This window comes from Canis aureus, chromosome 3 (assembly GCF_053574225.1).
Source record: "Canis aureus isolate CA01 chromosome 3, VMU_Caureus_v.1.0, whole genome shotgun sequence".
Lineage (NCBI taxonomy): Eukaryota > Metazoa > Chordata > Mammalia > Carnivora > Canidae > Canis > Canis aureus.
In genome coordinates, this window is record NC_135613.1 from 75,666,848 (window position 1) to 75,693,594 (window position 26,747).

Consider the following 26,747-nt stretch of genomic DNA (forward strand, 5'->3'; position numbering starts at 1 on the left):
TAGGCAGAGGGAGACACAGACACAGACTCCCCGCAGGAAGCCCAATATGGAACTTGATCCCCGACCAGGGATCACGCCCTGAGCTGAAGGCAGATACTCAACTGCTGAGCCACTCAGGCGTCCCTGTTTATCTTTTATTTCTTGTTTGTACCTTTATTGCACTGGTTAGGTCTTCCACCATGAGGTTGAATTGGAGTGCTAAGACAGGACATTCTTGCCTTATTCCTAACCTTGAGGAGAAAAATATTTAGTCTTTCATCATTAAGTGAGATGTTAGCTATAGGTATTTTGTAGTTACTTTTTATTAGGTTATCGAAGTTTACTTCTATTTCTGGTTGCTGAGATTTTTCATCATGAATGGATATTGAACTTTGTTGAATAATTGAGATGATTGTGGGTTTTGTTTTTTTTTTTTAATTTAGTCTCTAAATAGAGTAAATTACATTGATATTAGCATGTTGGCCAGCTTTGCATTCCTGGGATAAACTACAATTGGCCATAATGTATTTTCTTTTGTATATATTTCCAGATTCAGTTTGCTATTATTTTGTTGAAGATTTTTACATTGGTTTTTATGGGGGATATTGGTTTGTCATTTTCTTTTTTTATGATGTCTTTGGTATTTGAGTAATGCTGTGGCCCCCTTTTTAAATTTTATTTACTTACTCATTCAGAGAGAGAGAGCACGTAAGTGGGGAGAGGGGCAGAGAGAGAGAGAGAGAAAGAGAGAGAGAGAATCCCAAGCGGGCTCCCCCACTGAGGTGAAATCAAGAGTCAGACCCTTAACCAGCTGAGCTACTCAGGTACCCTTCATGCCGGCCTCTGAAAATAACTCGAGAAGCATTCCCTCCTCTTGTATTTTCTGAAAGAGATCATGCAGAATTGGTGTTATTTGTTTAGATTAACTTTCTTCTCTATTTGGATGTGAGAAGTTAAATGGAAATTGTGATTCGAGGTTTCCTTAAGTTTAACTCCTAGTTTTCTGTGTTCAGTGTAGTTCGGGAATATCTTCTCAGAGTCATCTTGCTTAAAACTATACCTCTCAATTTTCATACCACTATTTTTGCAATTAGCTCAAAAGGAAAGGAAGACGTCTATTTCATTATTAGGCAGAGAGCCTCCCCTTACATTTTTAGAAGTGTTTTTAATGCTGTTTTTTGCATCCTGATTTATAGACACCTGAGCTCCTCGATCATCATCTTCTAAATTTACATTCTCCTAAGATGGGCTTTCTTTCAACCTGTTTCCAAGAGGTTATTAATTTTCAGGGGAAGAAATCCCATAAGCTCATGTACTAATAAATTTCAGTGAAATTTTTGAAATCTTGAGTTGTTTTAGGGTAGGTCAAAGTGAAGTGTAGGTAGCTGTGTTTAACTGTGCTTACCTTACATTGTGCACCTGGGTGTGGAGTTATTGATGTATCCATACTTCACTTTCCTAGATCAATGGGCAGTGCAGCTGTTTCCAGAGCATTGAACTGCTGAAATCTCGCCCTGCTCACCTGGCTGTTTTCTTACACCATGTAGTCTCACAGTTTGACCCCGCCACACTGGTAATGTATTTGTTCATTTAGCCAGTTCAAAGTTCTTACACTGATTCTTATACCGTAAAACCTCTCACTTCTGCAAGATGAGTTTCTAAACATATCAGGATAGATAAGATAATTAAAATACAGTTGATTTTTTTTTTTAAACTTGGTTGTGTAGAAATGAGGACATTGCTTATGGTGGCTTACTTGTTGGAAATTTTCCTGCCCAGTGAACATCTAATAGATGATGTTTTTCATGATTTCTCCCTTTTACTCTCTTATCCATTTCTCCCTCTACTACAGCTTTGTTATCTGTATTCAGACCTGTATAAGCAGACCAATTCCAAGGAGACTCGTCGCGTCTTCCTTGAGTTTCATCAGTTCTTCCTGGATCGATCTGCAGTAAGTTACCAAGTTAACGTTATATAATCTTTGCTATAGTACATTGAGTTACTGGTCTCCTACTTCCAGTCTTCCCCTGCTTTTGGACTTTATTGTTGTGGACTTTCTGACATCTGTGTTGTATGTAATCAGTTACTGATTACTCTTGACTGTTACTTTTATTATTTCTGAATTAGTTGTAGGCTATGAATTCTCACAGTAGGTGTTAGGGAGTACATATGTATATTTGGGTTTATACATGTGCATAATTAGGACAAGAGAGTGCAAAGAGAACACAAATGATATACATACATATGTATGAGGATCCAGAGGATAATACTTGCATAATGAACTCACTCGGGTTGGCCTCTTTGAAGTTTGGAGCCACAAGGGTAACTAAAAAGTGGTAGAAAAGATCTTACAGAAATGATAATAGTGTTTTATTTTACCAGTAGGAATCTTTGTAAGGTTTTTAAACTAATGAGTTTTATAATTCTTAGCTTTGCAATAGGGTAACAGCCTTTAATGCTTCCTGCGTAATCATGCTCCACTCCCTGGGCCTTCCACAGTTGTACTCCTCTTTGATGACTGTTCCCCACCCTTCCTCTCCCGAAACCTCACTTCCTCTCCTGCCCTTTCTCAGCTGAGGCTCTTGCAGTTTCTGTGGGAAATCTGAAGTATTTGCAGAGAACTTCTACCGAATATTTCCCCCACCTTCATCATTCTGTACGCTCTTGCCTTTCCCCTGATGCTGTGGATAGCTAGCTTGCCTTCTTTTCTCCAAGGCCTACTCTTGCCCTCTTCACCTGGGTTGGTGTATTTCCTTCTACCTGCTCAACATGATCCAAGCAACTGTCATCTCTCCAGCACCATCAGTTCTTTGTTTCCTGCTGAATCATTCACATTAGCATGCAAACATTGTGAGTTTACCTATCTTAAAAGAGACTTACACTGAAACAGACCACTTCTCCCTCCAGCTCCTGCCCCATTTTCCTTATATTTTTTTATTTTCTTATATTCCTTTATATTGCCTACATGCCTACACATTGTGAAATACAGTTACCTTCTCAGTGAGGCCTTCCCTGAGCACCCTACTTGAAATTTTATGTCTTCACTGTCTGTCCCCTTTCCTGTGTTATTTTTGTCTGTAGAACTGAGATTATATGTGAAGCTTTCATTTTTTTTTTTTTTTTTTTTTTTAGATTTTTAAAATTTATTCATGAGAGACACAGAGAGAGAGGCAGAGACCTAGGCACGGGGAGAAGCAGGCTCTCTGCAGGGAGCACGATATGGGACTCGATTCTGGGACCCCAGGATCACGACCTGGGCAGAAGGCAGGCACTAAACCGCTGAGCCACCCAGGCATCCCTAAAGCTTCCATTAAGGCAGATATTTTTGTTCTGTTTATTGCTGTTTCTACAACACTAAATAGATCCTGGCACAGACTGATCACTCAGGTATTTATTGAGTGAATTAATTAGGGTTCTCATTATGCTGATATTATGAATACTGCCAGTGTAAAATATTATACATTATATTTATTAAGAAAATTTACTTCCATGAAGAAATGACAGTATGTTGAAGTATATTTGAATTTTATATTTCCTTTTTTAAAGATTGAAGTACAATTGACATTGTTTTATTAGTTTCAAGTGTATAGTATAGTAATTCAACAATTCCATACATCACTCAGTGTTAATAACAAGTGCACTCCTTGTATCTCCTATTTGATCCAAATCCCACCCCACTCCCTCTGGTAACTCTCAGTTTGTTCTCTATAATTAAGAATCTGTTTCTTGGTTTGTCTCTGTCTTTTTTCCCTTTGCTCATTTGTTTTATGAATGAAATCATGGTATTTGTCTTTCTCTAACATTCTCTGACCTATTTCACTTAGCATTATACTCTCTGGCTCCATACAAGTCATTGCAAATGGCAAGATTTCATTCTTCTTTATGGCTAAATAATTTTCATTGTCTAACTATGCGCCATCTTCTTTATTCATCGATCAGAGTGTACTTGAGCTGCTTCCATATCTTGGCTATTGTAAATAATGTTGCTATAAACATAGAAGGGCATATATCCCCTTGAATTAGTGTTTTTGTATTCTTTGGGTAAATACCCAGTAGTGCAACTGCTGAATAGTAAGATAGCTCTATTTTTAACTTTTGAGGAACCTCCATTCTGTTTTCCAGACTGGTGGTATCAGTTTGCATTCCACAGTGCAAGAGGGACTTTTTCTCCTTTTTCTCTACATCCTTGCCAATGCCTGTTGTTTCTTGCGTTGTTGATTTTAGCCGTTCTGACAGATGTGAGGTGGTGTCTCACTGTGGTTTTGGTTTGCATTTCCTTGATGTAGGTTAGGATGAGCATCTTTTCATGTGTTTGTTGGCCATCTGTAGATCTTTGGAGAAATGTCTGTTCATGTCTTTTGCCCATTTTCAAATTAGATTATTTGTTTTTTGAGTGTTGAGTTTTGTAAGTTCTTTATATATTTTGGATACTAATCCTCCATTGGGTATGTCATTTGCAGATATCCTCTCCCATTCCATAATTGCCTTTTAGTTTTGTCATTTCCACCACTGTGCAGAAGCTTTTTATTTTGATATGGCCTTAGTAGTTTATTTTTGTTTTTGTTTCCCTTGCCTCAGGAGATGTATCTAGAAAAAAGTTGCTACAGCCAATGTCAAGAGGTTACTGCCTGTGTTCTCACAGTATTTATATGACTTCAGGTCTCACATTTAGATCTTTAAAATGGTTTGAATTTATTTTTGTGTATGGTGTAAGAAAGTGGTCCAGTTTCATTCTTTTGCATGTAGCTGTCCAGTTTTCCCAACACTATTTATTGGAGAAATTTTCCTTTTCCCATTGGATATTCTTTCTTGCTTTGTTAAAGATTAGTTGACTGTATAGTTGTAGATTTATTTCTGGGTTTTCTGTTCTGTTCCATTGATCTATGTGTCTGTTTTGTGTCAGTACCATATTGTACTGATCACTACAGGTTTATAATAGAACTTGAAGTCCAGAATTGTGATGCCACCAGTTTTGCTTTTCTTTTTCAAGGTTACTTTGGCTATTCAAGATCTTTGTGGTTCCTTAAAAATTTTAGAATTATTTGTTCTAGTTCTGTAAAAAATGCTGTTGCTGTTTTGATAGGGATTGTGTTGATGTGTACTTTGCTTTGGGTAATATAGACATTTTAATAATATTTGTTCTTCTAATCTTTGAGAATGAAATTCTATTTCTTTGTGTCATCTTCAGTTTCCTTTATCAGAGTACACGTCTTTCACCTCTTTGGTTAGGTTTATTCCTAGATATCTTAATATTTGTAGTGCAGTTACAAATGGGATTGTTTTCTTAATTTCTCTTTCAGTTGCTTCATTATTAGTGTATAGAAATGTAATACATCTCTGTATGTTGATTTTGTATCTTGCAACTTTACTGAATTCGTTTGTCAGTTCCAGCCGGCTTTTGGTGGAATCTTTTAGGTTTTCTCTATATGGTTCATGTCATCTGTAAATAGTAAAAGTTTTACCTCTTCCTTAACAATCTGGGTGCCTCTTCTTTTTGTTGTCTGCTTTCTGTGGCTAGGACTTCAGAACTTAGTTGAATAGAAGTCGTGAGAGTGGACATCCTTGTCTTGTTCCTGACCTTAGGGGGAAAACTCTGTTTTTTCCCATTGAGTTTGATGTTAGCTGTGGGTTTTTCAAATATGGGCTTTATTATGTTGATATATGTTCCCTCTAGATCTGCCTTGTCAAGAGTTTTTATCAGGAATGGATGTTGTACTTTGTGACTTACTTATTTTATGATTGCAAGTTTGTGCCTCTTAATCACCACCACTCATTTCACCCATTCTCCACCCCATTTACCCTCTGGCAGCCATCAGTCCACTCTGTATTTATGAATCCATTTCTATTTTTTTTGTGTGTTTGCTCATAGGTTTTAGTTTTTTATATTTCCCATATAAGTGAAATCATATGGTATTTATCTTCTCTCTCTGGACCATTTTCCTTAGCACAATTCCCACTTGGTCCATCCATGTTGTCATGGGTGGCTAGTTGTCATTCTTTTTTTATGGCCAAGTAATATTCCATTATGTATATTTACCACATCTTCTTTATTCATTCATCTGTTGATGGACACTTAGGCTGCTTCCATATCTTGGCTATTGTAAATAATGCTGCAATGAACAGAGAGGTGCATATATCTTTTTGATTTACTTCATTTATTTCAGGTAAATCTCGAAATTAATTTCACATTTCTTAATAGCTTCAAACTAAGTCAAATCTTTATTTTGCTGCTCATGATCTGTATTAAATTTATCAACATTAGAGTATAAGAACCCTGCTAAATTTATTTGCTAATGATTCTTTAATACCACTGGTGATATTAATTTCATATAAATACAGAAATGAGCATGTAAATCTTTTTTTGCATTTGTGCTGGCAGTACTTCTAGGACAGTTGATTTGAGCTACTGTGTGGCAATTTCAGTTAAAGAGAAAGCTTTGAAATCTATTTCATTGTTCTGATGAATATTGGAGATCTCATAATTTTCACCAATGACTTTTTAATATAAAGCTTTAGATCTTAAAGGAATTGTTTAAATTCTGGAAGTAGATGACTTAAGTAAGTATATAATACAAAGTAAGCATGAAGAGGTTAAGATAGTTTCTCTAAATGGAAAATTTCCCAGATGGTGAGACGGAAAACACAGTTATATGATAATGGGACAAGAAACTGCAGTTATTATGGGGAAAATCCTAGCTAAGAAGAAGTTAATTATGACACAGTTATCTTCGTTGGCTCAATAGTAAAAACTACAGATAGTTATTGGAGGTCTAATACTCCAAAGCCTCAACATTGACATCCAATACCTTCTCACTGAGGCGTGAATGTCATGAGGGTCCTTTAACTTTACATAGGAAATTACCAGCAATATATGATCTATGGTCTCAAATACAGCAAAAAAAAAAAAAAAAATCGTGGTTGTATATGACAAAGTTTTCCATATAATATACACACTGTTTAGATTTTAGCTATATTGATTTCAAATGATGTATAACTGAGTATATTAACCAAACTACAGATATTTCCCCGATAGTGTGATCCTTGGGGAAAGGGCTTATTTTCAAGTTTAAACAGTGAGACTATCCACAGCTGTGACATTTGGATGGGGTAGGTGAGCTTATCCCTGAATGTGATTATAAAAATAGCTATCCAAGTTGCATCTCTTCACTTTATATGAATTCTTATATATATATCTCTAAGAGTGCTTAGTGTTGTGTGACTTTCTGTTTGCATTTTTGTTTTAGCACCTGAAAGTTTCTGTGCCTGATGAAATATCAGTAGATCTAGGTAAGTCTGGAGCATCCGTATCCTGGAGAATCCGTAGCTCAGCTCAGCTCAGCTCTAAAGGTGTTATCTATCACATGACGGCTAGTAGGGCATCTCAATCACAATGGAAAGAGAGTCTGTAATACATTTAAAATATAGTATATGAAATCTGCGATGTGAAGTAGAATACGTAAATGCATTGAAGACCTTCTCTTGCTCTACTTTGAGTTCTCACCAAATAGCATTGATATATTGCCAGTTACAACACACAGAACATACCCTTAAGACTTATATATTTACTTGAGAGAAAGTGAGAGACCAAGCATGAACAGAGGGAGGGACAGAGGGAGAAGAAGCAGACTCCCTGTTGAGCAGAGAGCCCGATGTGAGACTCAATCCCAGGACCCCAGGATCATGACCTGAGCTGAAGGCAGACACTTAACTGAGCCACCCAGGCACTCCCAGAACGTACCTTTAAAATCACATAACTCTTTGCCTTTCCGTGATGCAGAAAAAAGGAGACCTGAGCTTATACCTGAGGATCTACACCGCCACTATATCCAAACAATGCAGGAAAGAGTCCACCCAGAAGTTCAGAGGCACTTGGAGGATTTTCGGTAAGCTTGCTGGGTGATAGAAGCTGATGTGGTTATTCTGAATTAATCTTCTTTTTAGGTAGCAAAAGTTTACACGTTAAGTCCTTGGCTCAGAGTACGGTCTTTATCACTGTGATTAAAACATAATGAGCAAAAAAAAAAAAAAAATGCGCACCTGGAGTCAGAGTTGGTGTGTACTGAGTCTGTAGTCCCCATTCCATACGCTTCCAGGACTCACTGAACCCACTGTTCTTCTAGGCTAAGTGTGCTCCGTCAGGATGTGTCCTGTTGAGCGATCACCTCTAGAATTCTTTTCCTCCGGTGTCCTAGGTGACAGGGGCCCCAAAATAGAAAACTGACATTTTACCTGTTGCTAGAAACTCTTAGCTATGGAAAGTCTGATGAAGGATTTCCAGAGGGAGATAGTGCTTCTCTGGGCTATCTCAGGAAGTTGTCCTGTTCCCTTTAGGCAGAAGCGTAGCATGGGACTGACCTTGGCTGAAAGCGAGCTGACTAAACTCGACGCAGAGCGAGACAAGGACCGGGTAACTTTGGAGAAGGAACGGGCATGTGCAGAACAGATTGTTGCCAAAATCGAAGAAGTGTTGTAAGTAACAGAAGTATATGTAGACATACCCTCTCTCTGGAGATGCTCATTATGCTTCATGCACACCTTGAACAAATTTAGAAGGGGTGGCAGATTGCATATGTGGAGCTATGTATTTGGGTTTTAATGGTTTAATTTTTCAGTTTTGCTGATGTTTTAGCAAAGCTCTTGTGTTTCTTTTTCTGGGTATTGGTAAAATGAGTGACTATAAAATTTCTAACTGATGAAAAACAGGTTGAGCACTTTCAGTGGTCTCAGTTCATCGGCTTTGAAATGATCTCATGCCAGAAAATATTGACGATTGATGACATGAGTGAGGAAAGCATATGGTCCCTTGAGGGGTTTGCATTTTTTTTGGTATTTTATGCCAGGTGACAAAGATTGAGGGTGGCCCAAAGCATCTAGCTCTGCTCTGTTGTTTCAGGTGTTGTCTGAGTGAGTAGCATCTCTTTCATTATATGACAGTATTTAATTTTGAAATATTTTTATTTTTAGGATGACTGCTCAGCCTGTGGAAGAAGATAAGAGGTAATATAACTGGGGTTTTTTTTCCCCTAGAATTTGATGAAAAAAAGAAACTTTTTTCCTGTCAATCCTAAATAGGATTTCTCTCTTTTAACTTCAAAATTCAGACTGTCTCCCTCTGGTGGCCTCAATTTTACTTGACTAATATCCTCGCATCTTGAGTAGAATCTTTTTCTATTTGCAACAAATAGATTCTTCCTTAGTTTTTCCTTGATGAATGATTTCTAAGGATTCCAGCATTGGGGTTTTTGAAGCCATTTGATATCTTTATTCTACCTACCCTCCCTTCTCAGAATTCTTTTTTTAAGATTTTATTTATTTGTTTATGAGAGACACAGAGAGAGAGGCAGAGACATAGGGAGAAGGAGAAGCAGGCTCCTCACAGGGAGCCCAGTGTGGGACTCAGTCCCAGAACTCCAGGATCATACCCTGAGCCAGAGGCAGATGCTCAACCGCTGAGCCATCCAGGAGTCCCCCTTCGTAGAATTCTTATTTTATTTAATTTTTCTCCTCCAGTTCAACAATGCAGTATGTTATCCTAATGTACATGAAGCATTTGGGGGTAAAAGTGAAAGAACCTCGAAATTTGGAGCACAAGCGGGGTCGGATTGGATTCCTTCCAAAAATCAAGGTAAAACTGGGTAATAATGTGTTTGGGTCTCCATGCTTCTTTACATAGGTTGCAGTGGTGTCCTTCTTGGTACTTACCGTTCCAGCAGGTTGGTACTAGGCATGCTAATAGGTGTATGATATGGCCCCTCCTCTCAGGAAGCTCAGAAATCTAGCGAGAAATCCAAGCATGTAAAGCAAGGATGAGACAGTGAGGAGTGCAGATAGCAGTTTATATAGAGAGTGCCATCCCAACAGCCTTGTCTTTCCTTTTATGACCCCTGTCATGGTTGTAATTATGTATGTTTCTCTTTAGTTTTTGTTAGACTCTGAAGCTCTGTGAGGGCAAGGGCCTCCCTCATTGTATCCCCAGCTTTTAGCACTTTGCCCTCACACATTAAGAGCTTATTAAGTACTCGTTCAGTAGTTGGATGAACTGCTTGGAACAAGGTCCCAGTAAATGTGTTCTAAAATTACCTTTGTTTTCCAAAAATGCCAGCTTTAAAGGGGTTGAAAAGACACCTTGCATTTGATGTGTGCACAGTACCACATGCCGGCCTCTATCAAGTGCTCTGTGTGTGTCCTTCACTCCCATTTAACCAATTCTCTCAGCTGACCATTAGAATTGCCTTTCTGTGTTTGAAAGCCACAAAAGAAGTCTACTCTGTTATGTATCTCCTAACCTCTCTGATTGTACCTCAACTCTAGCAGAGTATGAAGAAAGATCGAGAAGGCGAAGAAAAAGGAAAGCGCAGAGGATTCCCCAGCATCCTGGGACCCCCAAGGAGACCAAGCCGTCACGACAACAGTGCAAGTATGTTAAGTCGGAAAAGCAGCCTTCTCACCAGCTCCCACCATCTTCCCTCAGAGGCTCACTTAGCTAGAATGAATTGCTGGACAAAGGTGTTCCTGAAATGATTCCATTGAGCTTCCATTGTGCCTTTATTTCAAGGTTACTTCTGAACCAACTACCCCCATGTGGCTCTATAATTATCTTAAACATCTTCTTTAATGGCAATATCCCAGCAGTTGTCCATAACGTAATTTACTTCCCTGTTCTGATTTTTGTTTGCATCCAACATCTGTTAAATTAAAAAAACTAAATGTGCCTGGATTTCTCCACCATTCTTTGTTTAATCTTTTCATACACATATTACTCACCATACTTCTGCAGTTTCTCCACCTCTCCATTGTGCTTTATTTCCTGACCTCCCTCCACCCTTGGGCCCAATAGAGAGAGAGATCAGGCCACTGATCTGGGGGAAAAATAGGGAGGATGGAAGCTCAGCCAGGGAAATCAGGTTATGTACTGGTCTTCAACTGGGCAGCTCTACATTTGAAATCATTGGCCAGGCTGGAGTAGGGGTGGGATTGTGGTACAGTGCGAAATTCTCAGACACCAGTGGTGCCCCTTGCTCAAGAAACACTGAGAAGATGAAGGAAATTCAAAGAGAAGAGGTTGAAGAGAATGGAGTATTTCACAGATGCTGACCATGAGTTTCAAGGGATGTAGAAGAGGAATTGAGGAATAAGAGAAGGAAGAATTTGAAGATTAGGTTTATCCAGAGCTGTGTGAGGGAGTGCAGTGCTTCTGGGCGATGATGACAACTGAGGACATGAGTGTGTTTTGACTTCTTATAGTTACTGACCTGAGCAGGAGTGGTGAGCTGGCTGCCAGCAGTTTCTGTAGTCTCTGAGGCACAATGTAAGAATGAAGCTGCGAGTATCGGGGAGGGGTGGGGGGCCATGAGCTCCCAGGAATAACAGGCTTCATTCTCACTCTCACAAGTAAGCATAGTTCTGTGTGCTTCTGTCTTCCTCTCTCAGTATTCCTGCCATTGCTCTCCTGTCCTTTTCTCCCTCCCGTCATTCCCCCTCATCTTCCATCTTCTTCTTCCTTCTCTCCAGCCCTCCTCCACCTGCCTTCATCTCTTTCTCTCCCTCCTCTCTCTCTTCCTCCCTCTTCCCTTTCTTTTCTTTTCATCCTTCCTTTCACTCTCTTTTCTTCCTTCTGCCATTTTTTCCTATCTATCTATTCCTCACTCTGTAACAATTCATAGATATTTTTCTAGGGTCCACCATGTTCCAGACATCTTTTTTTAAATCCTTTGCATCATCTTTTTTTTTTTAAGCCTTTTTGCAAGATAAATTGTTAACCATTGCTTTCTGTTCAGTTGGCAGAGCCATGGAACTACAGAAGCAGCGCCACCCGAAGCACTTATCCACACCTTCTTCTGTGAGTCCTGAGCCTCAGGACCCTGCCAAGTTGCGCCAGAGTGCGTTAGCAGGCGAAGGAACAGAGGTCGGATACCTGCCAGCCAATCCCATGTCCTCTGTGGCTGCTGGGGCCACTCTTTCCCAGGAAGGAGGGAAGGAGAATGATACAGGTAAGCCGGTGCTATAGTTCGATTTAGTAACTAAGTATTGAGATTTTCAGTCCCACTAAGTAAGAAATAGAGTGGCATATTGTTTTAACCAAGACTGAATCCAATTTCATTTTAACATTTTAATGTTCTACAAGTGATAAATCCATGCTGAATGTTCATTTTGAGTTCTTGTCAATTCAGAAATACTGACTGAGCTGTCAGACATTTGCTTTGTATCAGATGTTAGCACACAATAATTATACATAGATTCTTGCCCTGTGCCACTTAGTCTCATAAATAAAAATAGTCACATAAATAAAAATTCAAATTGTGCCAGATCTAGTAATGAAAGGGTAAAAGGCGTGTTGAGGGGACTTAGTAGCTAGGGGCAGATGTGGGAGGAGTCTAAAAAAGACTTTTTTTAAAAATCTGAGTTACTGGAGATTTTTTTTTTTTTAATACTAAAGGGAAGCTAGTTGAGAGGAAGAGGTTGAAGATGCAGGAAATAACTGTCTATAACTAGTAGGACAAGGTTTTGAGAAGGAGAGCAGAGATGAGAGCCAGAGTGTGTGTGAGGGCAAGATTATTAGCTGAGCAAGAAGGCCAAGAGGCCTTAAAGAGTAGAGAAAGATGTGAAGTAATTGTAGATCATTGGGGAAGAAAGCTTGTGACCATATTTCTTCATGCTTGTTATAATGGGTTTCTTAAGCAAGTAAGATAAGAGAATTGGTGCTGTATTTGGAGAAGGGAATGCCTATCTGTATTAGTGATTTTGGAAGCAGTTCAATTTCTGGTATGACAAGGTCAAGGATAAAGCTGTGGGACTTGTCACTGGAGTGGCAGAGGGGAAATTACTAGAGATGAAGAAAGTAAGGAGCCAAGAAGCCAAGAGTTGGAATACCTTAACATCCCTGGGGTTTGAGGTCACCCCTTGTGATAGCAGCAAAGAGATGAAAACGGCACCAGCAGCCGAAGGTTCAGTACTACTAGATGATTGTCATAAAGAGGGAGAGCCTCAGTGCAGAAAGGGATTTCTCTAAGAAGGCAAGATAGTGGTCTAAAAGTAGTGTTGAGGAACAAGGGTATCTATTTGTCTCATCTCCACACTGAAGTATGTATTATATAATGGAAACATCTGTCTCCATTTGAGAGGGCTGTAGCAGAACGGGGTGGGGGGCAAGGAAGCATGGATTTGAGACAAAGCAGGAGGGGTGACATGCATAGAAAAATCTGGAGGTTTGCCTTATATGGAATTCTGAAGACGTTGAGTTGAGTAGATGTACGAATTCATGGCTCCCAGCTCACATTGAAATAAAAACATGGCAGATAGGTAACCAGTAACAACTAAATAAAAAACATGAAGAGAAGGGAAGTAGAGGAAGGGAAGATATTATCAACAAGTAAGATATTTTACCAAATTTGGGGGAGATTAAAAGTGGACAAGAGTGATTTGAGGGATAAAACATCATAGAGGAAGCTGGAGTCTATAATGTATTCAAGGAGGCCCAGGTGGGAGCCAGGCTGCCTGTTGGAAACTTTGGAGAGATGTTGGGCTCAGAGTTGGCATGTCTTATGGAGTGCATGAGTAAGAAGTAAAGCTGAAAATAATGAATTAATTGGAGGTCTATAATCAAAACAATGATGTCAGCAGTTTCTGGTCCTTGCATTGTAAAATATGAGCCGCATGTTGTATACACCAGAAGAAAATGAGTGTGTTCTCTTAGAAAAGTTGAATTATGTAGGGCAAGGTAAGTCCTCTGTAATATTAGTGCTGTGGAGTTCTAACATTGGGAGCCTAAAACCTGAGTGTAAACATGCCAGGGTCTCACTCTGCCCAGGGAGCTCCCAGCTACAATGGGCTTACATCCGTATGGCTGTAAAGGAAAGCCACAGCAGCTACCCAGCCCTGCATTCTCAAATATGAATAGTATTACTCATTCTTGGTAAAATTTCCTTGTTAGAACCAAGTCCTAAGATAATACATAATGCCAACTATATCAATGACATAAAAAAGAGAATACAAAATAAACATAAAAACTGTCCCTGCAATTTACACGTTTAATGCAATCCCTATCAAAATACTATGGACTTTCTTCAGAGAGTTGGAACAAATTATTTTAAGATTTGTGTGGAATCAGAAAAGACCCCGAATAGCCAGGGGAATTTTAAAAAAGAAAACCATAGCTGGGGGCATCACAATGCCAGATTTCAGGTTGTACTACAAAGCGGTGGTCATCAAGACAGTGTGGTACTGGCACAAAAACAGACACATAGATCAATGGAACAGAATAGAGAATCCAGAAGTGGACCCTCAGCTTTATGGTCAACTAATATTCGACAAAGGAGCAAAGATTATCCACTGGAAAAAAGACACTCTTCAATAAATGGTGCTGGGAAAATTGGACATCCACATGCAGAAGAATGAAACTAGACCACTCTCTTGTGCCATACACAAAGACAAACTCAAAATGGATGAAAGATCTAAATGTGAGACAAGATTCCATCAAAATCCTAGAGGAGAACGCAGGCAACCCCCTTTTTGAACTTGGCCACAGTAACTTCTTGCAAGATACATCCACGAAGGCAAGAGAAACAAAAGCAAAAATGAACTATTGGGACTTCATCAAGATAAGAAGCTTTTGCACAGCAAAAGATACAGTCAACAAAACTAAAAGACAACCTACAGAATGGGAGAAGATATTTGCAAATGACGTATCAGATAAAGGGCTAGTTTCCAAGATGTATAAAGAACTTCTTAAACTCAACAGCAAAGAAACAAACAATCCAATCATGAAATGGGCAAAAGACATGAACAGAAATCTCACAGAGGAAGACATAGACATGGCCAACACGCACAGGAGTAAATGCTCTGCATCACTTGCCATCAGGGAAATACAAATCAAAACCACAGTGAGATACCACCTCACACCAGTGAGAATGGGGAAAATTAACAAGGCAGGAAACCACAAATGTTGGAGAGGATGTGGAGAAAGGGGAACCCTCTTGCACTGTTGGTGGGAATGTGAACTGACGCAGCCACTCTGGAAAACTGTGTAGAGGTTCCTCAAAGAGTTAAAAATAGATCTGCCCTACGACCCAGCAATTGCACTGCTGGGGATTTACCCCAAAGATACAGATGCAATGAAATGCCGGGACACCTGCACACCAATGTTTATAGCAGCAATGTCCACAATAGCCAAACTGTGGAAGGAGCCTCGGTGTCCATCGAAAGATGAATGGATAAAGAAGATGTAGTCTATGTATACAATGGAATATTACTCAGCCATTAGAAATGACAAATACCCACCATTTGCTTCATTGTAGATGGAACTGGAGGCTATTATGCTGAATGAAATAAGTCAATCGGAGAAGGACAAACATTATATGGTCTCATTCATTTGGGGAATATAAAAATAGTGAAAGGGAATAAAGGGGAAAGGAGTAAAAAATGAGTGGGAAATATCAGGGAGGAGACAGAACATGAAAGACTCCTAACTCTGGGAAACAAACTAGGGGTAGTGGAAGGGGAGGTGGGCGGGGGGTGGAGATGACTGGGTGACGGGCACGGGGGCGGGGGGGCACTTAATGGGATGAGCACTGGGTGTTATTCTATATCTTGGCAAATTGAACATCAATAAAAAATAAATTTATAAAAAAAATTTAAAAAAAACTGCCCCTGGCCGAAAACAGTAATTTAGGTAAAAGACAAAAACTTTAAAAAATACCTCTAAGTTAGTATGCTTGGGGAAATTTTAAAAGTTATTACACTTATAAAACAAGAATAATAATGCTGGGCAGCCCGGGTGGCTCAGTGATTTAGCACCTCCTTTCGCCCAGGGCGTGATCCTTGAGACCGGGATTGAGTCCCACGTTGGGCTCCCTGCATGGAGCCTGCTTCTCCCTCTGCCTGTGTCTCTGCCACTCTCTCTCTCTCTCTCTCTCTCTCTCTCTGTGTCTCTCATTAGTGAATAAATAAAATGTTTAAAAATAATAATATAACTATTACATAGAATACAATAACTACTGTGATAAACTACCTTAAAACTTCATAGCTTCACACAAAACATATTTATTATGTCACATTTTTGGTGAGGAACTTGAGAGCAGCTTAGCTGGGCAATTCTATTTCCTGTAGTGGCAGTCAAGATGTCAATCAGCCATCTGAAAGTTTAGCTGGGGCCAGACACATGCATCTGCACTCACACTGGTAGCTGGTGGCCTCGGGCCTATGCTCCTTGCTGGAGGCCTTGGCTCCTCACCACATGGGCTTCTCCACAGAACAGCATGAGTGTTCATGACATGGTAGCTAACTTTCCCCTAAGTGATCCAAAAGAGAGCACAAGAAAGGAGCCCCCCTATCTTTAATGACTTAGTCTCTGTGGTCACACATTGTCATTTCAGCAAGTTAAAGCCAGCCCCTAAATCGAGCTCACACTCAAGCAGGAAGGAGTTAGGCTCCACCCCCAGAAGGGAGGGAGGAGTAGCAAAGAATTTGTGCACATATTTTCAAACCACCACAGCTGCCAAGAGTTTAAAAAAAAAAAAAAAAGTCCCTAAAAATAAAGTCAAGGAAATATTTCAGAATGTATATCAGAAATGTTGAGAGATAGAAATCAGAGAGACAGGAATTACGTAGAGAGCCACTTGAGAGGTCCAACGTCTCTCTCTTCTTTGACGAAACATCAGCAGGAGAAATAAGAGGCGAGGCAATTGGAGAAATGATAGAAGAGACCATCTCAAAGGGAAAAAGACTTGTCTTCAGACAGAGTTCGCTGGGAACCACCTATGATGAATTAATATCAGTAAGAAAAGTAACAACAAGAACCATACCTAGAATGTCTCTAAAAATTTCTGTACACCAGAGATCAAGTCCCAAAAGCTTTGAGGGGAAGGAAAATGAGGATTATGCTGCATCACATTTCTCATGATCACACCAGGGGCTAGATTACATGGGAATCAGGCCTTGCAACTTACTATAAAAAAATTATTGAACTTAGAATTCTATGTCCATCCAAATTACCCATCAGACATGAAGAAGGGTATAAAGACATTTTCAGATATGCTAGGATTCAAAGCTTAACTGAAGTGTGTCCTTTCCTGAACATGATTTGAAGATACATACTTCAGCAAAATGAGAGAAAAATGAAAGAAGGCAGTGTTACGGGGTCTGGGAAATACTGGAAACATCCCAGGGAAGTGGTGAAGGGCAAGCAAGTCTCAGATGATGGTTAGGTCATAGGCAAAGGGAGCCACTGCCCCAGATTGGAACATAAGGAGTAGGGGATAAGAAAAAGGGAGGTTTTAAGCAGTTGGTAGTATGATGTAACAAATGAAGAAATCTGAGATGTGAATAAAATGACAGTGTTTTGACAGCAATCAAAGTAATTTAGAAATACTAAGAAAAACAAAGTTGTTCAAGAAAGTTAAGTCATGGAGCACCTGGGTGGCTCAGTGGTTGAGCAGTCTCCTTTCACCTCAGGGTGTGATCCTGTGGTCCTGGGATGGAGTCCCACACTGGGCTCCCTGCAGGGAGTCTGCTTCTCCCTCTGCCTGTGTCTCTGTCTCTGTCTCATGAATAAATAAATGAAATCTTATAAAAAAAAAATACAATGAAAGGGAAGAATATGGATACTAAATACCTACTTTGATAGACAAGAGTGTTAAGGTACTAACTCCTTGATGACACAAAAATGTAGATACAATTCTATCATTTAAACTTAAGTAATAACCAATAATAACCCCATAATAATAATAATAATAATATTAAACATTGGGAAGAAATGAGGGGGAAGTGAAGATGGGAAGTATAAGTGAGTAAAATCCTCAGAAGAGGGAGAAACAGATATTACATAAAGAGGGGCAGGAGAGAAGGAGAGAATCTCAAACCAACTCCATGCACAGTGCTGAACTCCACATGGGGCTCGGTCTCACTCACGACTCTGAGATCATGACTTGAGCTGAAACGAAGTTGGAGGCTTAACTGACTGAGCCGCCCAAGCACCCCATTATGTTGATTTTTTTAAAGTTGCTTAAACATGATATTCCTAGGAACAGTTTTTAGTGCATTTAAAATTTTATGTATTAAAATTTTGGTTCTAGATGACATGCAACTGTTTGAATAGGAATGTGGCTATGGATAGATTGAAGTTCTCTTCCAGGACTAATTTTTTTTGGAATCATTATCTTCATTAGCACCATCTGAGTTTTTGAATTTTGTCTTTCCAGGATCAAAGCAAGTTGGAGAAACACCAGCATCTGGAGACTGCATAGATAATACCCCTCGGACTCCCAATACCATCTTTGATTTCCCACCTCCTCCCTTAGACCAAGTGCAGGAGGAGGAATGGGAAGTGGAAAGGTGATTCAGTGGTATCTTTGGAGGGTGGGGATGTTAGGAGAACCCTCAGCTATTTCATTGTATATTATTCCTACACTTAGTAGCATTTCCCCCACATGTGCTTTTTGGGAAAGTCCTAGAACTTATTGGTAGTAAATATTAGGTACTGAAATGTTTTATTTTTTATTTTATTTTATTTTTTTAAAGGATTATGTATTTATTTATTCATGAGAGAGACACAGAGAGAGGCAGAGACATAGGCAAAAGGAGAAGCAGGCTTCCTGCAGGGAGCCCAATACAGGACTTGATCCCAGGACCCTGGGATCAGGCCCTGAGCTGAAGGCAGATTCTCAATCACTGTGCCACTCAAGTGTCTCTACTGAAGTGTTTTAAATTTATTTTGTATCAAATCATTTGACTATCTAGAAGAATTATTTATCCGTCACTGTAGTTTAACCCAGTTTTTAGTATTGCTGGCATAAATTTCTTTTTTCTCCTTTTCATTGAAGTGTAGTTGACATACAGCATTGCCTTCACTTTGGGTATAGGACATAGTGATAACAAATGTATACCTTATGTTGTGCTAGCCAAAGGTGTAGCTGCTGCCTGTCATCATAGAACACCACTGACTGTATTCGCTATGCTGTACCTTTTGAAATTAGTGTTTTTGTTTTCTCTGGGTAAATACCCAGTAATGAACTTAGTAGACTGTACGGTATTTCTATTTTTAATTTTTTGGGGAACCTCCTTACTGTTTTCCACAGTGGCTGCACCATTTTACATTTCCACCAACAGTGCACAAGGGTTCCTTTTTCTCCACATCCTCGCCAACACTTGTTATTTCTTGTCTTTTTGATACTAGCCATTCTGACAAGATGATATCTCCTTGTGGTTTTGATTTGCATTTTCCTGATGATGAGTGATGTTGAACATCTTTTCTTATCTTGTTGGCCATCTGTATGTTTGGAAAATGTTCAGGCATAAATTTCTTGATTACTGTTTTGTTTTCTTGTTGACCCTTTGTTCCCCATTGTTTTAGGGTGACTGAGCATGGGACACCAAAACCCTTTCGAAAGTAAGTAATCCTAAAGTAGCTTTCAATAGAGGCATATTTTAAGAAATAATATCTTTTTTTCTCTGACATCGTAGTTTTAAAGGAAAGGAAAACCTGTATACAAATCTGTTAGTATAAAAGAAAATTCTTAATAAACACACATCATTCAAAAGATATTTATAGAGGTATATATAACATAGATAAGTCATTTTGTAGGAGAGGGTGATGTTTCAGGCCCTGTGCTAAGCAGTACTTCAGAAATATGACTTATTTACTGTAATAGAAAAACTTGTTCCATTTCCCATTGTCCATCTGATGTCCCCAAATAGAATTCATTGTTGTTTTTTGGTTTTTGGTTTTTTTCATTCAGGTTTGACAGCATAGCTTTTGGAGAAAGTCAAAGTGAGGATGAACAGTTTGAAAATGACTTAGAGACAGATCCACCCAACTGGCAACAGCTCGTTAGTCGAGAAGTGTTACTGGGCCTAAAGCCTTCTGAGATCAAAAGACAGGAAGTAATTAATGGTGAGTTTAATTAGACTTTGTTGTTGTTCACATACAGTGAGTTTTATTAGACTAAAACAAGCCCCCAAGCTTTGGAGTTGGCTTCAAAATTTCTGCTAGCCTTTTGTTCTATACAGAGGGGAGTTAAACTAGATAGATGATCCTTGAGCTTTCCAACTCAAAACATGCAAATGATTCTGTGTTCTTAATGGTAATTTAAAAGGAAAAGGTGTTTAGCTTTCAAGATGTTTAAGATTCATAGTATTATAGATCTTGAAGTTGAACAGTCATTAAGGCAGCCTGGTCTCATCGTTAAGTTATTTTTATGCATAGTATAAATGGGGAAGCTCAGGCCCAGGGTGGTTGAATGAATCAAGATCATATAGCTAGCTGATAAATGATAGGGACAAAACTGGGAGTCAGGTGTCCCTTTACCCTAGTGCAGTGTTCTTTATTTTGCCCTAATATATATATGTGACAAAGATGTGGGTGACATGGATGCTGTGCCCTCCACTATCCTTAGGATGCGATTTCAATAAATACCTTTCCTGTGTCTGATAACTTTGAGACATAGTGAAATAACAAGTCTAGCCTCAGAAATGAGGGTTTATAGGCAAATCAGATAACCAAAAGTACTATTATTTTGAAGAAATAATAGGCTAAATGGTGTTTGGGCTTACTGCTTTCTGATGTTATAGCTATGATTGGTGGATAGTGTTGTGAAAAGACAAAAGGATTTTGGAGTACATTGTTAACTTTAAAGATTTTATTTATTTGTGAGAGAGCAAGAGAGAGAGAGAGAGACAGACAGCACAAACAGGAGAAGGGGCAGAAGGAAGGGGACAAGCAGACTCCCTCCCAAGCAGGGAGCCCAATGTGGGGCTTGATCCCAGGACCCCAAGATCATGACCTGTCAAAGGCAGACACTTAACCAACTGAGCTCTCCAGGAGCCCCATTGTTAACTTTAATATACAGAATAGTTTTGGGGTTTTTTTGTTTGTTTGTTTAAAAGATTGTATTTGAGAGAGAGAGCACAAACAGAGGGCATGGATAGAGGGAGAAGCAGATTCCCCACTGAGCAGGAAGCCCAATGCGGTTCTCCATCCCAGAACCCCGGGATCGTGACCTGAGCTAAAGGCAGACGCTTAACCCACTGAGCCACCCCAGGGCCCCCAGAATAGTTTTGAATGATATTTTTCATTTGCCAGCACTCAGCTCTTAGAGCCGGTATGTAGGAGGGTCTCATGCAATCTAGAAAGTGACATGAGAGATACTACATCCTTTTAAAACTATAAATAATTATTATAGAGCTCATTTGCTGCTTAATTCCAGCTAGAGCCTGTGTTTGGTCTCACGGAATTATTCAGAACGAGGTAACATTTCATGTTTCCTTTTTTCTCTGCTTAGAATTGTTCTACACTGAAAGAGCTCATGTCCGAACACTAAAGGTTCTTGATCAAGTATTCTATCAGCGAGTGTCCAGGGAAGGAATTCTGTCCCCTTCAGAACTACGGAAGATTTTTTCAAACTTGGAAGATATTCTTCAACTTCACAGTAAGAAAAATCTTTGTCCCTAACATTTTTAATAGATGAAAGATTGTGAGTATATAAAAGCATCATAACAGTAAACTTTTCTAAGTGCATCCATGTTGTATGTGAGCATATAACATAAAGAAGTGATCAGATCATTGAACATCCCCCTCCCCAGACGCTCATCCACACCATTAGCCTTTTGTATATGAAGTGCTACCACAGGACTTAGGATCTAAAGTTAATGTCAAAGATGAAAAATATAAATACCCTTGGAAATTTCTTATCAATTGTAGTGTATATGTTTTTAAATATATATATGCCATATAATTTGTGTGGTGTGTGTATATATACTTATATATAATACTCAGCATCTAATATCACGATGGGGTAATTTTTAGGAATTATCTTATTGTTGCTTGAAATGCTTGAGTAAATCTATAAAAATTCTACCTTGCTGGCTTTCCTTGGTTATAGTCTCCTGAGACTTTTGTAGACACAGTTCCTTTCTCTGTAAGTCACTGCTTCTCTGTGATCCTTAATTCTCAAGCTTTCTTTCATCAAGGATGCCATCGCCAACTGCCAACACCTGCCTACCAAATTGATGCCTTTTTATGTCTTTGTGGGTGATCTTAGGTTTCAACAGCATGCATCGACAGGTTCAGGTTGATTATAACAACTGCCTGTGAACAAAAACATTTTGAGAGGAACAGGGGGCAGAATCACCTGTTCTATTGAAATTTCTTTATGAGCATGGTTATGATGGCGTCTTGAAGTTAAATGCATATTTGATGTACATATACAGTGTGTAATGTGCTAGTTTCCACATTGTTTCAATGCTCTGGCACCTGTTTTTCGGATAGAGCTCAACAATATCTGTATGCAGAAGAATTGCTTTCAGATTTATATTTAAGGAGACCAGAGGCAGCCATACTACTGTGAAAATCCTTTTTTTAAAATTTAGGTTCCTTTAAAAAATTTAGGTTCTAAAAATCCTTTTTTAAAAAATTTAGGTTCTAAATTTTCAGTACAACCAGTAATGCGAACTAAAATGCAGGTATACTTAATTATTTTCTGTTTTTCCCCCCTTAGTTGGATTGAATGAGCAAATGAAGGCTGTTCGAAAGAGGAATGAGACCTCAGTTATTGATCAGATTGGGGAAGATTTGCTGACCTGGGTAAGGAAATTGGCTATTTCACTTTAATATTTTTATAGAGACTTAAAGATCAGACTCAAGGTGGAGTAATCTTTCCAAATATGCAAACTCATACATCTTGCAAAGTTACCATAAAGACGAAAGGGGTCCAAGTGTGTATTCTCTTGGTTAGTATCTTTTTATTCTTGGTAATATTTTTTTTAAGATTTTATTTATTTATTCACAAGAGACACACAGAGAGAGAGGCAGAGACACAGGCAGAGGTAGAAGCAGGCTTCATGCAAGGAGCCTGACGGACTCGATCCTAGGTCTCCAGGATCCCGCCCTGGGCTGAAGGCAGCGCTAAACCGCTGAGCCAATGGGGCTGCCCTCGGTAATATTTTTTTTAATATTTGTGCTCATTCAAACTAAGTGCTCTCTTTTCATCAAAATAAAGATATTCTCTGTGTTTTAATGAACAGAGAGCAAAATGAATCTTGATAAAAATAATTTAACTAATGTAGAATTTTCAGTCTTCCATTGTCCAAATCACAGAATTATGCTGTAAAACATTACAGTTGTAAATCCAGAACTACCATCACAAAGGTAGAAAAGTGAAAATTACTTAATCTCATTTACAGTATAAGGAAAGAGTTCAGAGACCATCAGAGCTGTTAGACACATTCTGTTTTTCTGTCCGACTCTTTGTATGTCCCCCACAGTATGTACACTGTTCCAGGTGCTGGGGATACACGCTGGGGATACAGTGGCAATCACAGCGAGCACGGCTCCTGCCTGGGTGGAGCTGATAACCAGTGAGAAAACAGTCATTAGTCCTTTCAAGTACGATAAGAATTATAAAAAAGGGAGAGTATGGGTTGTTATGGGAAGATACAGCAGGGAGACCCAAAGTAGGACATACAGAAAATTTTTCTAGGGGAAAGTAGGTATGATCCAAACTTTTAAAGAAAATGTTGTAGTTAAGGCTATGAGTAATAGTGAAACAGATGACACAGTTCTCAAAATGCTAAATGTCCAGGTTGAACAGAAACTGTGTAGATATGCCCACAGAAATTTATAGATTGCTTGGGGAAATGCCACAAGGTTTTGGTAACTTTATAATGCTAACTTTTTAGAAGATCAAATACTAGAAAGTTGACTAAGACAATGTTCATCTTACTCCCTTCGTTGATGTTGAGATCATAGCTGAGAATCTAATCCCATAGGAGATCTTCTCTTAGCCACTTGACTCATAGAAAAGATCAGGAAATCACTGTCCAGTCTCATCTTGTATTTACTCAGCTTTTCAAAGCATCTTCTCAGGCTCATTCTGGCATTATTCTTGTTAAGGAGATTTCACTTCCTTGAAAAACCCAAGTTACTCTACAGCTACTCTGTGATAGTGTAGCTCATTTTGTAGATCTCAGGGTAGCAGGAAAGGTTTTAACTGAGTTCTCTTAGCTTGGCAGCACACTACTCGAAACAAATTTTTATTTTAAAAGAGTTATCCATTTATTTTAGAAAGAGAGCATGAGTGGGGGAGAGGGACATAGAGAGAGAGCCTTGAGCAGACTCTACGCTGAGCAGGGAGCCCAATGTGGGACTCAGTCCCAGGACTCTGAGACCGTGACCTGAGCTATAACCAAGAGTCAGATGCTCAGCTGATTGAGCCATCTACGAGCCCCTGAAACAAAAAATTTGTGGTATAATATAGTAAAGTATCAACTAAAATCTCAAAGATTTTCTTTATGGAGCAGTTAGTAATTTTTGTGAGCTATCAGATTCTAAAAAAATCAGATTTTAACTTCAGTCTTTAAGCCTTTTGTGTCTCCTGTTCCCCCAGTGTCAGCCTTTCTAAGTTGTGGTAGGCTGTGAGCAGGAAAACATTGTGATAGGCTATGATCAGAAAAGGCCTGCATGTGTCAGTCTGACCTTTTTTAATGGAGAAACATTGATAATCCACAGAGATATGTAAGTCTCCATTCACTTGAGAGCACTTAGTGGAATACTGAAAGGATTGGTGGTTGTCTCTCATTTTGCCTGGCCTTAAGATAAGCTCAGTATGCCATTCTCTGCTGTGTTCTTTGCATTCTTGGCACAGTTCAGTGGACCAGGGGAGGACAAGCTGAAGCACGCCGCTGCTACCTTTTGCAGTAACCAACCTTTTGCCCTGGAAATGATCAAGTCTCGTCAGAAAAAGGATTCTCGATTCCAGACCTTTGTGCAAGTGAGTTGAGTGAGTCATGTGAGAAAAAAAAAAAAATAATGTGATTTTTTTATGGAATATAGAATAAACTAGGAAAATTCTAAGACTAAGATATTTATAAGGATTATGTTAACACTTTTTAAAGCCATATGTTCCTTCTTAAATTCTTGGAGTATATAAAGGTGAGAGTGGAATGGTAAATAATAAATAATTAATTATAGTAAATAATAAAAGATTAAAATACCTGACACACACAAAAAAATAAAATACCTGACATAGGAGTCCACATTGCCATGGTGATATTGTCAGAAAATATCCCATGTACACTGTTACAATACTATGGTCATAACATGAGAATGGGCCCACAGAAGAGTGTGACACCAGTCATGCTTATTGAGGTGTATATATTGGTGTAACTCAAGGGTCAGTAAACTGTGGCCCACAGGTCCTATCCAGCCTCTTGCCTGTTTTTGTGGAGTTTTATTATGGTATAGTAAATTTTTACTGCAGTAGAACAAATTACCGCAAATGTAGCAACTGAATACAAATATATTAGGTCACAATTTTTGTGGTTTGGGAGTACAGATATTATTTAGCTGGGTCCTCCCTTCATGCTTGCACCGGGCTGAAGGAAGGGGTTAGCTGGAGCTGCAGTTCTCATCTGAGACTTGCAGTCCTCTTCTCAGTTCCCTTATTGTTCACAGAATTCATTTCCCTGTAAATGTATAACCAAGATTCCAGCCTTCTTGTCATTGTTGGCTAGAAACTGCTCTCGGCTCCTGGAGAATGCCCAGATCTTTGCCACGTGGCCCCTACAGGCAATTTATAAGATAGTTATTTCCTTTCTTGCAGGTCAGAAGGATTGTATCTCTCTGACAGCTTTTTTTTTTTTTTTTTTTTTTAAGGTCTATTCTGATTAAGTCAGACTCACCTTGGAAAAGCTTTCCTTTTTCTTAACACGAAGTTAACTTATAGTAACCTAATCATATCAGTGATACCCCATCATGTTCACAGGTTCTGTCCACGGTCCAGGGGAGATTATACAGGCTGCGTACACCAGAGAGTGGGAATCTAGCAGACTCTCAGAACTCTTTACTACACACAGTCATGTTTGTTCATTTACATACTGTCTGTGGTTGCTTTTGCACTAAAACAGCAAAATAGAGTAGTTATGACAAGGACTGTATGGCATGAAAAGCCTAAAGTATTTATTATCTGGCGCTTTACTGAAGAGTTTGCAGACCCCCATTTGAGATGAGCTGGTGTGTGTATGTATATCCAGACTGATGATCCGTTGTACCTACTTGGAATGGCAAATAGCAAATCAGCTGACTAACTTTTGGTAGGAATGCCAATCATAGGAAAATGAATATGTAAAGATAAAACTGTTTTATCACAAGCAAGCAGTTCTTAGAGTTGATTGTGGATATTCTCAATTTTTGCTTAAACAGATAAGAAAGAAACCACTGGCTTAGTGATAAAGGCTCCCCTTCCCCATTATGTGAGTAGAAGTATAGTGTGGCCATAGTATACCTCACCAGGCTTTACGTCTTGATTTAATAACCAGAACTGTGATGTTGTAGACTTATGATGGGTATGTGGCACATATTAGGAAACTATAGTCCTAATAAGAATCACAAATTCCCTTATTTAATTTTAATTTTAGGATGCTGAGAGTAATCCTCTGTGTCGTCGTCTGCAGCTGAAGGATATCATTCCTACCCAGATGCAGAGGCTTACCAAGTACCCTCTTCTGTTGGATAATATTGCCAAATACACAGGTACAGCGTTCTCAGTGAAATTAAAAAGCTTGGGAACAAAACAAGAAAACTCCATGTCCTGCTAAATAATCTCTCACGGCATCCTGATGCCCATGGGTTCAATTTCCAGAGTATGGCAGCATTTTCTAACAAGATTCAGTCCAGTCTTCTCTAGGCTATTTGATTTAATGTACTCCCTTAGTAGCTTTTAACACAGCATTTGGCAAAGTATGGATCATGGGCCAAATTTGGGTCATCACATAGGTTTGTA

The 26,747-nt window shown here is 39.1% G+C and overlaps 1 protein-coding gene across 7 annotated transcripts in view; it reads left to right on the top strand.

The window, feature by feature from the left end:
- ARHGEF12 (Rho guanine nucleotide exchange factor 12) overlaps positions 1 to 26,747 on the top strand; it is a 151,198-nt gene that overhangs the window by 105,022 nt on the left and 19,429 nt on the right. For 6 of the 7 annotated variants that reach the window (XM_077893879.1, XM_077893877.1, XM_077893878.1 and 3 more), the window contains 16 exons: positions 1,442 to 1,552; positions 1,832 to 1,930; positions 7,224 to 7,266; positions 7,757 to 7,862; positions 8,311 to 8,448; positions 8,944 to 8,976; positions 9,490 to 9,604; positions 10,291 to 10,396; positions 11,757 to 11,969; positions 18,174 to 18,306; positions 19,325 to 19,360; positions 19,710 to 19,864; positions 21,252 to 21,398; positions 22,467 to 22,552; positions 24,612 to 24,737; positions 26,383 to 26,497. In XM_077893879.1, the coding sequence (XP_077750005.1) occupies positions 1,442 to 1,552; positions 1,832 to 1,930; positions 7,224 to 7,266; positions 7,757 to 7,862; positions 8,311 to 8,448; positions 8,944 to 8,976; positions 9,490 to 9,604; positions 10,291 to 10,396; positions 11,757 to 11,969; positions 18,174 to 18,306; positions 19,325 to 19,360; positions 19,710 to 19,864; positions 21,252 to 21,398; positions 22,467 to 22,552; positions 24,612 to 24,737; positions 26,383 to 26,497 (1,762 nt within the window). The remainder of the gene's footprint in view (positions 1 to 1,441; positions 1,553 to 1,831; positions 1,931 to 7,223; positions 7,267 to 7,756; positions 7,863 to 8,310; positions 8,449 to 8,943; positions 8,977 to 9,489; positions 9,605 to 10,290; positions 10,397 to 11,756; positions 11,970 to 18,173; positions 18,307 to 19,324; positions 19,361 to 19,709; positions 19,865 to 21,251; positions 21,399 to 22,466; positions 22,553 to 24,611; positions 24,738 to 26,382; positions 26,498 to 26,747) is intronic. The other variant, XM_077893875.1, reaches the window with a different exon arrangement.